The sequence below is a fragment of the Arvicanthis niloticus genome, chromosome 13 (genome assembly GCF_011762505.2).
Source record: "Arvicanthis niloticus isolate mArvNil1 chromosome 13, mArvNil1.pat.X, whole genome shotgun sequence".
NCBI classification, from domain to species: domain Eukaryota; kingdom Metazoa; phylum Chordata; class Mammalia; order Rodentia; family Muridae; genus Arvicanthis; species Arvicanthis niloticus.
The window spans coordinates 74,565,104-74,578,956 of NC_047670.1; the positions used below are offsets into that span (position 1 = coordinate 74,565,104).

General features: G+C 45.5%; 1 protein-coding gene across 1 annotated transcript in view; it reads left to right on the forward strand.

Annotated features, from left to right (window-relative positions):
• Tmt1a (thiol methyltransferase 1A) overlaps positions 1-6,134 on the forward strand; it is a 29,632-nt gene extending 23,498 nt beyond the window's left edge. Inside the window, exon 2 of the mRNA XM_076912088.1 lies at positions 4,824-6,134. Within this exon, the coding sequence (XP_076768203.1) occupies positions 4,824-5,060 (237 nt within the window). The 3' untranslated portion in view covers positions 5,061-6,134. The remainder of the gene's footprint in view (positions 1-4,823) is intronic.
• Positions 6,135-13,853: the final 7,719 nt, after the last annotated feature.

Sequence of the window (13,853 nt, forward strand, 5' to 3'; positions counted from 1 at the left end):
ATTCAGAAGTGGCTGGAGACTCACCGCCTGCACGATGTTATTTGCATATTAATGAAATAATACAATCTTTAAAACAACTCAGTTCAGTGTAGAAAGTGGCTTACGTAGATTCCTCCTCTCCCACAACGCAGCTCTGGTATCTACAGAGGCTTGCGGCCCAGTGCCTGGGAACAATTTGTTAGTGAATTAAAAGATTGGTTTTCTTTTTCTTTTTCTTTTTTTAAAAAAGGTGCAATGCCAGGAGCCATCAAGGAGAAGCTAAAACCTAGTAGGTGATCTTCCTGAGACGGTTCCACCATGGACTGTCAAAGTTAATGATGGGTTTGCTTCTGCACGCAAAGCCCAGGAGAATTTCATTTTAGGAAAGATTCCTGCTATTAATATGCTTTTCCTGTTATTATTAAATATATATGACAGTCACTAGGTATTAGCTCACCCTTTTGAGCAGATCTCTGCAGAACAATGAAGATGTCTTGTAGTGATGTTATATAGACAAACTAATGACTTCTTAAGTCTTAATGATGACTCTATAAGAATTTCTAGCCAGGCAGTGGTGGCGCACACCTTTAGTCCCAGCACTTAGGAGGCAGAGGCAGGCAGATTTCTGAGTTTGAGGCCAGTCTGGTCTACAGAGTGAGTTCCAGGACAGCCAGGGCTACACAGAGAAACCCTGTATCAAAAAATCAAAAAAAAAAAAATTTCTAAAGTTATATTAGTAATTACTAAGCTCTTTTAGATAGGACTGCTATTAAACCCTTTCTGATGTCAAAACTGCAATGGGAATTCTGCCAGTCTCCAAGAGTCTCGAGCTAATTGCTTCTGAGATAGAAAGAGGCATCTAGGGGCAAGGGGATAAGGGATAAAATCCGAAATGTAAATATAATATCTAATAAAAATAAATAAAAAAAAAAAGAAAGAAAGAGGCATCTACAACTTAGAGAACACACTGAGGTGGTAAAACACTTAACCAAAGGTCACAAAAAGGGAACTGAGGATTTTCTATAGGTGCAAAAACAGAAGATAAAATATTGACTGGGTTTATTTATACAGAACTTCACTAATAACTTAGTCACAAAAGTTACAGTTTTGAACTACCCATAAACCTGTAGAACAGGTTTTGATAGATAATGAATGGTTAGCCAGATAATTACTCTTAATGGATATGCATGAAATCATTCTCTGTTGTAAACTTCTTATTCAATTTATGTTTGAACTTCTAGTGAAGTTTGTGAAATTGGGATGCTTAGAAAAACCATGTGAGCTGTTATCCTAGAAAAGGTACAAAAGACTAGGAAAGATCACATTGGGAGGCCTAACATTGGAGAGAGAGCACTGGGAGGAAGGCTTTGGGAGCAGAGCACTGTGACATCAGAGCAGGAGGAGAGAGCACGGTTAGGAGGCTGCAGGGTGGAGGATCTTAGAAACTATGAGGTAACATAAAAAACTAAGAGAGCAGTGTGCAGGATGCAGAGGGAAAGAGGAAAAAGAAGAAGCTGCAGAGAGCAGAAGGTGCAGGCAGGCTTCTCCTGACCATGGGACAGAACAGGTCTTTTCTTAATAACAAGGCAGCCTTAGTCTTACTATAGAGAACAAAGCTGTCTTCTTACAGACTTGGCTTTAATTCATTTAGCAATAACAGGGTAGCAGCTGTTTCTTTCTCTATGCAATAAAGATTGGAGCTCATTCTTCATCCAGAATGAGTGAGTTCTTCCTGCCCTGGCACTTGGTCTTTTGCTCCATATGCATTTGTAAGTATGGATACATGTGTCTGCAAGTATGTAATTATGAGATAAGTATGTAAGCTGGGCCCAACTGGTTCGAATGAAGATTTAGGAATGTGTGTGCATGAATCTGTATATGAATTTATGTGAGTTTAATCCATATTTGCTCCCATAAAAGCTTTTCCTTCTGCGAGTGTGATTCTCTTCTCCTGGTTCAGTAGAAGTTTATTGTTCTACATGTCCCATAGCCTAACAAGCAAGTTACAGCTTGCAGTCAGTTACAGTAGCAAAGTGACTTAAGATAGGTAATATTTTATTATTAAACAGCAACCCTAAATATCTTGTAAGACCAAGTCTTAACCCCGGCAATGCTCTTCCCCCTCCGCTGCCTCAAGAACCAACAAGAAAGAAGAGCAGGGGCTGGCCCCTGGCAGTTCAAAGTAGAGGCCAAGTGTGGTGTGTAAAGCCAGCAGTAGGGATGTGGAGGCAGGAGGATGGAGAGTTCAAGAGCAGCTGGCTACATAGTTGAGTTGGCCAAGTGGTGAGTTCCAGAACAACCTGGGTGACACCAAACTGTTTCAAAAGACAAGAAGCAACAATAACAAAGATAAAAGAGGCAGGAGGTAGACTTGTTAGATAGCTCAGACAGGCACCTGCTGTCAGTGGTGAGGGTCCTCTCTCTCTCTCTCTCTCTCTCTCTCTCTCTCTCTCTCTCTCTCTCTCTCTCTTTCCTCTCTCTCTCCCCATCTGAGAAAAGGTCTTATGTAGCCCAAGCTGGATGTCCACTCCCACTTTGCATGCCTTCTACCTCCCCAGCCCTGGTGCTAGACATGGGAAGAGGCCTCCTGTAGCTCCACAGGCCTAGAAGAGAGTGTGATGGTTGGTTGACCTTGATCCTCCTGCTGACAGCCCTAGAACTAGGATTCCAGGTGAGACTCCCCACGCCGAGCTAATTGGAGTAAGGAAAAAGGCAGTTATTCCCATGGGCAAAATAGTAACAGCTATCAGCAGACCTACAGGAAGCCAAAACATAAACTTTCTAGTAGAAGATTTTATATTTATTAAGGATATTGAAGATGTATGTATTTTTATGTGAGTGTTCATGTATGTGAGTGAACATGTGTGGGAGTTTGTGTGGAGGTCAAAGGACAACTGCAGGCATGTCACTTCTCAGGGGTGGCTCCCACCCTTGAAACAGAATCGCTTACTGGCTGGAACTCACCATGTTGGCCAGGCTGACTAGCCAAAGGGTCTCAGAGATCGACCTGTCTCTGCCTCTCCTGTACTGCAATTAGTGTGTACGTGCACACGTATGTGTTTAAAGCAGTTGATGCCAACCAGGGCTACAATAGCAGGGCCTTTTGTCAAAAACATTGTCGGAGGAGGAGCTAGGAAGGGGCATTTGCCAGCCCTTTATTGGAGATGGGCACTTTCAGAGCCATTGCTAGTGAGAGTGTAAATGTGATCCAGTTTTTCCAAAGGACAATTTGAAGACTTCTACCAAGGTGTTTTAAAAGGGACCACCCACTAGCGATGCAGGCTCGCTTTGTAACAATGCATCTATTTGGTAATAATTACAGGTACTCTCAAGACTGGTGGATGTTAATGCTTGTTACAGTGGAACACTGGGAGGAGCCTAGCTGATGTGAAGTAAAGATGGTTACAATGTGTGTTATAGACTTTTGATTTTAGAAAAAAAAAAATTACAAGTTTACATATAATAGGATAGTGGCTGGTTTTCTTTCTGTTCATTTTTTTTTTTAAAGGGATTTATGTGCCTTGCATACCTGCGTGAGCTATATGCACCATATGTGCCAGTCCCACGGAGGTCAGAGAACACTGGCTCCCTGGAACTGGAATTACGGGTGGTTGTCAACTCTCTCTCCAATACTTTTTTGTTTCTGTTTTTCTGTATAGCCCTAACCAGCCTCAAACTCACTGTGCTGATGAAAATGACTTTAATTTTATCCTCCTGCCTCTACCTCCCAAGTACTAGACTTGCAGACACACGGACATAATGATTTGGTGTGAAAAACATCTCTGTGTTTTCCAAACTTTCTTCTTTTTTAAAGGATTTATTTTATTTACATGAGTACATTGTAGCTGTCTTCAGACACACAAGAATAGGGTGCCAGATCCCATTACAGATGGTTGTGAGCCACCATGTGGTTGCTGGGAATTGAACTCAGGACCTCTGGAAGAGTAGTCTGTGCTCTTAACCCAAGCTACCTCTCCAGCCCCCAAACTTTCTAAAATAAACATGTTGCTGAAACAGTTCTGGAGCCACACACAGAGGCTTAGACTCTTTTTCCAAACATTTACACACTGTTGTGTGGGGCTCAGTTCCCTAACACGTACATTGAGGTGTCAGGCATGATGGCATAGTTCCTCTAACCCCCCACACTGAGGAGGCAGAAGCACGGGGATTTCTGTGAGGGTTTAAGGCCAGTCAGGCCAAAGCAAGTACAATTGCACAGTGACACTGGTCTCAAAAATAAAGCAAAAGTAGCAGTGGTAATAAAACTTAAAAAGCAACATTGTTTGTCTGAGACAAGGTCTATGGAACCCAGACTGGCCCTGAACTAACTACAGTAACCCAGGCTGGCCATGAGCTTCCAGCAATCCCCTGCCTCTGTTTCCTGATTGCTGGGATTACAGGTTTGTTCTGCTACAAATAACACTGCAGAAGGAATGAAGGGATGTGTTGAAAGCAGAGACACACTAAGCGCTTTCAGTTTCTGCCATCAGGAATTCTTTATGACCACAAAAATATCTATTGCTTACATTGGCAGCTCCTTTTAGAAAGTTTACGACCGGGTCCCACTGTGGCTGGGCCGGCCTGGAACTTAAGGCCATCTTCCCCAAGCCTCCCTGGTTGGAGAGTCCAGGTGTGTGCTATCATACCCAGCTAGCTCTGGATAAAATGTGTCAGGAATTGAACCGATGTTACCCAGATAATACCTTACTCCATTTTAATCTACCTGTGTCTTCTCAAAGTCAGCCTCAGGCCACTGAATTTGAAGCTTGAGGCATTTTGTAAAGTGGAATTCCCAAAGCCAGTATCTTTAAAATGTGTGTGTATGTGTGTGTGTTTCTTCTCAGGGAGGGGCCTTTTACTTCATGGAGCACGTGGCAGATGAACGGTCCACTTGGAATTACTTCTGGCAACAGGTCCTGAATCCTGTCTGGTTCCTTGTTTTTGATGGATGCAATCTAACGAGAGAGAGCTGGAAGACATTAGAGCAGGCCAGCTTCTCAAAGCTGAAGCTGCAGCACATCCAGGCACCACTGTCCTGGACTTTGGTGCAGCCCCACATCTACGGCTATGCTGTGAAATAGTGTGAGGTGGTGGGAGAGCTCTGCTCTGTTCCGCTGGTTCGAGGCTTCCGTTTTAGATGTAAAATTCTAACTGGGAGAGGGAAAAATCAAGTTGATCCACACAGGTTTCTGCTTAGCCGTTTTCTATATTGTCTCCCACCGAATCAAAACCAAATCAGAGCAGCTTTGAACTCTCCCTCCAAAGGGACCAAAGGTCTCTCATAGGCCTTTGATAAGGAAGCAGTGAAGAAACTTTACAGTTTGCAAACCAAATAAATGAATCCCAGTGGAGAGAAAACCCACAGCTGACTAACACAGGAACCCCCCCCCCCGCCTCCCCCATCCCTGTAAAAAAGAATCAGAATCCACTTGCTATGCTGGTGTCACTAGTCTGTCTGCTTTCGCTACCACCAGTGCTCAGGCCAGCGGCTCTCCATCCCTGGGCTCAGGGTTTTGCCAATGCCTGCTGCACTGTCCTGTACTCCACAGCTTTTATAAGTGCACCTGACACACCAGCGTCATCACAGAACTGCACAGAACGGTTGGGAAGTCTCTGTTTAATTTCCCTTTCTTATCTAGCACATACCTTGCTGAATATAATTACCATAGGCAGTGAAAGGCCACTACAGTTAGGGAAATGGGTACAGTATGTGGGGGACCCTAAAAGTAATTCATGAGAGTAGTTAGCAAGGACTGGGAGGGATTCTTCTGATCAAATTTCACTGGTCCTGAGTGGGTGTGGTGGCACAGCCTTAATCCCACCACTCAGGAGGTGGAGGCAGAGGCAGAGGCAGAGGCAGGTGGATCTCTTTGAGTACAGCCTGATCTACAGATGGAGTTCCAGGGACAGCCAGAGCTACACAAAGAAACCCTATATCAAAGGAAAAAAACCATCCCACTGGTCCTGAGATGAAACCATGGACATCACTGTGTTCATATAGAGAGCGAGCCTGGGTGGGCCCAGGGGTTTCAGCTGCATTTGTATGTATCGAAACAAATGTGTATTTTCTGAGATGACTCTGCAGAAGTTCTATTTTAAATATTAATCAATAAATTTATATTCATTTAATAATGAAAATAAATGGTTTCTGTGTCTTCCTGCTTGACTTCATTTGTGTCTTATGATCTCTGAGAAGGAAAGTCCCACTTAGAAAATTATGGTATTTGAGTGTAGAGGTGTGTTTTTCTACAGCCAAGTTTTATGTACAGTGTATGAGGGGTATTTCTTGATGTTGTGATCAAATCTCTGACAATCCAGGACTGAAAGGGGAAGGGTTTATTTTGGCTTACAGTTTGATAGGATACAGTCCATCTGGTCTGGGAGGGGAACTACCTTGGCAGAGTGGGAAACAGCTGGTTACATTGTATCAATCAGGAGTCTGAGTCCAGACTGAGAGTTTTATGTACAGTGTATGAGGGGTATTTCTTGATGTTGTGATCAAATCTCTGACAATCCAGGACTGAAAGGGGAAGGGTTTATTTTGGCTTACAGTTTGATAGGATACAGTCCATCTGGTCTGGGAGGGGAACTACCTTGGCAGAGTGGGAAACAGCTGGTTACATTGTATCAATCAGGAGTCTGAGTCCAGACTGAGACCGGGACAGAACTGGGACCAGACTATAAAATGTCAAGTGACTTGTTTTCTTCACCAAGGCCACTAAAGTTCCACAGCCTTGGAGAGCAGCTAGCTGTGAGCCAAGTGCTCCTCCCCCCACCCCCACTAGCCTGCAGGGAGACGTTTAGCACCCAAATGACCCACACAGTTAGTAGATCTTATCTATTTTGGAAGGATCAGGGTGGGGTGCAATTGTGTGGTTATGATCTTTCTTCTTTCTCTGCTGTTTCCCCTCACCCCCTCTTAGAAGTGCCATGCTAGGGACTGAACCCAGGGCTGCGAGCATGCTAGGCAAGATTACACCATTGAACCAGGCCCCAATCCTAGATTAAGAATTTTGTACTAGGGGTTTTGTTTTGGTACAGTGTATCTCTATGGAGCCTTGGCTGATTCCAAATTCAGAGATCCACCTGCCTCAGCCTCCTGTGTGCTGATCAGAGTCGGTGCACTACAGCCATCCAGAGTTTTGAAGTGTGAAGTTCAAGGTTCCTACTTGTGAGTGCACAGAGCAGGTTAAGGCAGCTCATTGCTCGCTCTGCCTCCTGAACACAGAGTCAGTATTGTTGAGGCTCGGATGCCTCTCTTCAGCCCTGAAAGATGAACCTCATATCCCAAAAGTCAGACCTTCCTTTTTCTGTACATTTTGCCACTAAATTATGTTGGTCAGATGACTTCGAGTCTCACAAAGGCACAGGTGTAGTTCGTGAGATGCACTCATTACATTGGAAAGTAATGGCCCAGTGCAGAGGCCTAGCCAATTCCTTCTCTGAGTGGAGGGCAAACAGCTCGCTTATGCTACAGAACACTGGGGCTAGAGAAATAAGTGCAGGTGTGCCCACGGCTGTGCCTGGTGCTTTACGTGGATCCTGAAAAAAACATTTAAAAAAAAAGATTTATGTATATGAGTACACTGTAGCTGTATTCAGGCAGCACCGGAAGAGGACATCAGATCCCATTACAGATGGTTGTGAGCCACCATGTGGGTGTTGGACCTCTGGAATTGAACTTGGGTCCTCTGGAAGAGCAGTCAGTGCTCTTAACCGCCGAGCCATCTCTCCAGCCCATGGATCCTGGAAATCAAAACTCGGCTCCTCGCTCTCTTACACTGAGCCATCTCCAACCCTGGTCTGCATCTTCTTATGTAGGCTCCTCCCATTTCACGGAAAGCCTGAATTATGCTTTTATTAATCTATGTTGTATCGTTTTAATCCTGAGCCTCACCTGGGACCTTAGGGGGATGGAGGTGGAATTTTCCAGTCCCTACAATGTTTTTGTTGGCGTTGATCTTGGGGAAGTCTTTAGTTTCCTCATCAGCAAAGGGCTCTGATAAGAACCAGTGGAATGTCAGAAGTGGTAGTGTGCACCTTTAATCCCAGCATTTGGAAGGCAGGCAGATCTCTGTGAATTTGAGACCAGCCTAATCTACACAGTGAGGTTTTCTTTCTCAAAAGAAAAACAATAAAACAAAAACAAAAAAAATGAAGTAATATGTTTAAAAATTGCTGAGGGATCTTAGCATGTAGCCCTAGGCTGTCCTGGGACTCCTGACCCTCTTGCTGCGGTCATCTGAGTGTTAGGATCATAGGACTGCCTCACCACGCACAGCGAGTGTGCACATGCACGTACACTCATGAGTGTGCTCTCTCTCTCTCTCTCTCTCTCTCTCTCTCTCTCACACACACACACACACACAAACACACACACACACCCCTACTTTTTCTTGTGGTGGTACTAGGTTGGAACCTGGCCCTAGTACATGAGGCAAGTACTCTTTTTTTTTTTTTTTTTTTTTTTTTTTGGTTTTTCGAGACAGGGTTTCTCTGTGTAGCCCTGGCTGTCCTGGAACTCACTCTGTAGACCAGGCTGGCCTTGAACTCAGAAATCCGCATGCCTCTGCCTCCCAAGTGCTGGGATTAAAGGTGTGCGCCACCACCGCCTGGCTGAGGCGAGTACTCTTGACTGAGTTATACCCTGGTTTATTTGTTTAACTGATGCCTAATATTGAGTACCTACTATGTGTTCTGCTCTTGAATAAGCTATGGAGAAGTTGTCTCTTCAGCTGTCACTGAAGAAAATGCCTAGATGGCAGAACATGTTCTCCTACCTACCCTGGGGAAGAGCAGGGGCTTCTCTGAGCTGAATTCAAAGAATGGATGCAGAGGATTTCAGCTGCATGGAGCAGTCTGGCTGCAGCTGAACGAAAGGAAGAAATCCATGTTCAAGAACTGAAGGCCAGCCAGACAAGATGGCTCAATGGGTAAAGAGGTGCTCGCTGCCAAGCCTGACAACCAGGAATCCACACAGTGGAAGGTGAGAGCCAGCTCTCGAAGCTGCCCTCTGAACGCTCTCTATGCATGCGTCATAACAGGTGCATGCCCAAACACAAATAAATAACCAAGTGAAGGCACAGGGTGTCTGGCACCACCTGTAATCCCAGCACTCAGAGGCAGTACGGCCAGCAAGGGCTACAAAGTGAAATCCTGCCTCAAAACAAAGGCAGGGGAGCAGGGCGAGGTGCCAGAGCCCGAATGAAGGGTGGGTTCTGTGTTCACAGGCACTTTCATGGGCCTCTTAAAGACTCTTAATACAGGGACTGAGAGCCCCACAAGTATTTCCATGGATTACCTCCCGCTGCCACCCCTGTAAACATTCAAACGTCTTATATTTATTCCCAGGTTCTCTGATGTTCTGTGTCCTCGGAGCTGAAAGAGAAACAAACATTGCATAATCGTTCTGTTTGTGCTCTTGGCCCCAGAACAAGCCCTCCCTCTTGATGCTGCTTTGAAAAACACAGTACTTAGCTGAAATTAAATTCCTGTTTGTCAGTTAATGCCACTGACAGTGCAGTGAGTCTTCACACTCGGATACCAACAAAAGCAAGAGAGGGCTAGTCACTTAATCCCAGCGTTTAAAACCAACCCAGGCTGCAGTAAAGAATCACAGGAATTCCCTAATGAACTGTTGAGGTGATGGTTCCACCCTAAGGCAGAGAACAGGCAGAGGTCGAGGTGACCAAGAGCAAAGGACCAAGTCTGGTTGGTCACTGAGCCTGACCAGTTTAAAAATAATAACAGTGACTAAGCAACATAGTGTTTTTCTTCTTCTAAAGGAAAGTGTTTGCGAAACTAGAGGCTTATCTTGGAATTTGTGTATAAACTACAAATATAAGTGGTCAAAAATATATCTATCACCCCTAAAAGTAAAACAAACAACAACGCCCAGCTCATTATGTGGCATGGTCCTGAAATGTTAGGACGCAGGACGCAGAGGGAGAAAGAGCTCGTTTGAGGCCAGTTCAGGTTACAGGAGACAGTTTAAAGCTAGGCTGGGACATAGGGCAAGACAACCCAAAAGCAACCCAAACTCTGAGCAGAGTCTTCTGTCAGGCTGCACCTTCCCAGTCCTTCCCGAGCCGTTCATGGCCCTCATGTCCACATTCTCCACGGACAGACCTTTCACCCACACCTCTATCAGCTAATAATACAGGTTTCCATATTAAAGTGCCTTTAGGCTATGCATGGTGGCACAGGAAGTTTTCAGGAACCAGAAGCAGGAAAATGGCAACTTAGAGGCTAGCTTAGGGTACAGATACCCTCTCTGCCTGAAAACTTAAAGTCCCTTTCTTTATGCCACACAGCGACTTTGACAATTTCAGGATTTCTCTAATTCTAACCCAAAAGGCAGACTCATCTCGGTCTAATATAAGAAAAGCTTGTTTACAAGGATTTCCAAAGCTATCCCAGCTTCCAACTTTCCAAGGCTATCCCAGCTTTCCCATGTAACCTCTCAGGAGCCCCATGCAACTGATTATCCCTTCACCCCCATTTCACTGTGAAGGGTCCCCTGGGACTCATCTCTGCTGCTCTATCTCTTTATCCTTTATTCTGCTGTCAAATTGGAAACAACCATGTACATCAGGAAGATTTCTCACACACCATCCCTGGTCCAGACACCACTGCGGCAGCTTCAGGTTTCTGTGAACTGCAGTTGCCTTGGATGACAGGAGCAGAGCCTTCTGGGCCAGTGCAGGACAACTGTCTCTGAGGTCAGGCTGTATTTTGGAGCATGGTAAGCTCCCAGAAAACCAGCTTGTCCCTGACCCCAGGCAGGAAGAGCTCCTCTCTCTCTGTGCAGAAGCAAACTGACACAGGCTCTACCAGACCAGGCCGTGACCAGGACTGCTTAATCATACACACTTTTCCCCCTGCCCCCAACTCTTCATTTATTTAATTTTTAAGTTTTATCTGATTAATTTATGTTTATGGGTGTTTTGTATGTCGCATGCATGTATGGTACCCAAGGAGGCCAGAAGATGGCGCCAGCCCCCTGGAACTGAAGTTACAGAAGGTTGTGGGACACCACAGGGGTTCAGGAATCAAACCTGGATCCTCTGCAAGAACAGGTAATGTTCATAACCACTGAGCCATCTCTCCACCCCCATTATTTTCTATTTAAATCATGTCAGCCTGCTGGGTGGTGGTGGCACACACCTTTAATCCCAGTGCTGGGGAGGTAGAGGCAGGCAGATCTCTGTGAGTTCAAGACCAGCCTGGTCTACAGAGTGAGTTCCAGGACAGCCAGGACTACACAGAGAGAAACCCTGTCTGAAAAAAAAAAAAAAAAAAAAAAAAAAACCCACCCAAAAAAAAAAAACAACCCAAAATAATGTTAATCTATTGGAAGGTGGACCTGAGATGATTGAACCCCTTTTTCTGTATGTCCAACACACCTACGTAGTAAAATCATTCTCCACCTTTACCACTATTGTCTTTAACTGGTTCAGCTTAGGGCTTGTGAACTCCTGGACCCAGGGCTTTTGCCCTAAGTCCTCCAGTAACAACTCAACTGACACAGCGTGACAAAAGTTCAGCCAACAGATAACTTGCCGAAGCAGGGGTGGGGCCCAAAGGCAGGTGCAGGATTCTAGCTACACGTGGTGCAGGACAAGAGACCAACCAGCTGCAAACCTCCACAAAAACCTACTTGTGTTATCTGCTGGAGGAAACAGGAAAGCAGCCGGGAGCCCAGCAAACTGTCAATGAAATATGATGTGGTACTGTTTGCTCTTTGTGGCTGGAGAGAGGAAATGGCAGACATAGAAAACCAGATGACCCACAACTGTGTGCATCTGCCCCTGGCCTGAGACCTATGAATCCCCACTAGGAGCCAAGGCAGGAAGGTGAAGGGCAGTGGCTGCAGCCTACTCCCTGCATCTATCTGCAGGGACCCTCAGAGAGCATGGGAGAGCATGGGAGAGCATGGGAGAGCATGGGAGAGCGTGGGAGAGCGTGGGAGAGCGTGAGAGAGCGTGGGAGAGTGTGGGAGAGCGTGGGAGAACATGGCTGCAGAGGTGGCTGCTTCTAAAAAGGATTTATGAAAAGAAGCAAGAAAAACAAAACTATCAGGTGACATGGGACAGGGGTTAGAGAAGCCAAGTGATTATGTAAAGCTTTTCTTGGGAGTTTAAAAAAGATGACCCCATTTTCACAATTGCTGTTCAGTGTTATATTGAACCTCAAGTTCAACAAACACTTGGGGGTTTGTTGTTTGTTTTGAGACAGGGTTTCTCCGTGTAGCCCTGGCTCTCCTGGAACTTATTGTGTAGATCAGGCTGGCCTCGAACTCAGAGAGCTGTCTGTCTCTGACTCCCAAGTGCTGAGATTAAAGGCGCCACCACCCGGCAGCTGCCATTCAGTTTTTATAAAGACCTGGAATCTGAGGCTGGCAAGGAAGAGTCAACTCAGCAGGCAAGTGACTTCCCAGACACCAGGCTCTGACCCAGCCAGTCCCTGATGCCTGAAAATGCTCTGAGGACTCTCTAAGGAGGTAACTCTCTTGGTAACTGGGCAACTCTCAAGGTAACAAGGCAACTCTCTAGGTAAGGAGGAAACCTTCCTCTAGGTTACTAGGAGTCACTTTACGGACCCTGTTGGTTGATGGCATGCCACCAGCACGTGCCCATTGCCAGGGTCTACCTATACCTCAGTCCCAGGAGCAGATTCATTTAATTATTTACCTCTTGTTATTTTTCAAGACAGGCTCTCACTGGCCTGAAACGCACTGTTTTTATTTTATTGTGCACGTGCAGGCCTGCACACACTGGTACATGTGGCAGCCAGAGGACAGCTCTCCAGGCTGGTTCTCTCCTGCCACCTTGTGGGGCCTGGTGTTGGAACTCAGCTCACTCAGGTTTACACACAAGCACCTCCATCAGCTGAGCCATCGCCAAGGCTCTTAACAGTTACTCTTGGCTGATCCTGCACGCACAATTACAAAGACACTCGCTCATCCATCATGAGAACGACCTTCAGCTGCTCCTCTCAGCATTTAGAGCTGTCTGTCGACTGATTCTTCAGTGCTTTCCCGGCTTTAGGAAGTAGGGGGAGGGAGGGGAACAAAATCTGAACCCAAATCCAACTGCTATCTCTTACTATTATTTTGTATCTATCTATCTATCTATCTATCTATCTATCTGTCTGTCTGTCTGTCTGTCTGTCTGTCTGTCTGTCTGTCTATCTATCTTCCTTCCTTTCCCTCTTTCTTTTCTCTTTCTTTCTTTTCTTCCTTCCTTCCTTCCTTCCTTCCTTCCTTCCTTCCTTCCTTCCTTCCTTCCTCCCTCTTTCCTTAGGACAGGGTTTATCTGTGTGGTTGTCCTGGAACTCACTCTGAAGACCAGGCTGGCCTTGAACTCAGATATCTACCTGCCTCTCTCTCTCTGCCTCCTGAGTGCTGAGATTAAAAGTGTGTGTAACCACAAGCAGCTTCACCATTTTTTTTTTTTTTGAGCCAGTGTCTCTCACTGAACTTGAAGCTCACTGGTTCAACTAAAAAGAAACAATTGCCATCTGTTCACCCACGGATGACAAGCATGCGGGGAAATGCTCATTTTAGAAGTGCTCTAAAATGGTAAAAACTGGGTCCAATCCTTAACTTTTGTGGAGAGAACACAGATAACCTTGAGAATCTAAGAAAAAAAATGTAGGTCTTCTCTTTTAAAGTAACAGGGATAACCAAGTGGCCAGAGAGAAGGCTCAGTGGTTAAGATCACTGCTCTTCCCGAGGGCCAGCGTCAGTCCCCAACTCCCACATGGCAGCTCACAACCATCTGTAACTCCTGTTCCAGGGCTATGACACCCTCTTTTGGTGTCCCGAGGCACTGGATGAGCACTGAACATGCATGCAAAACATCTATATACAT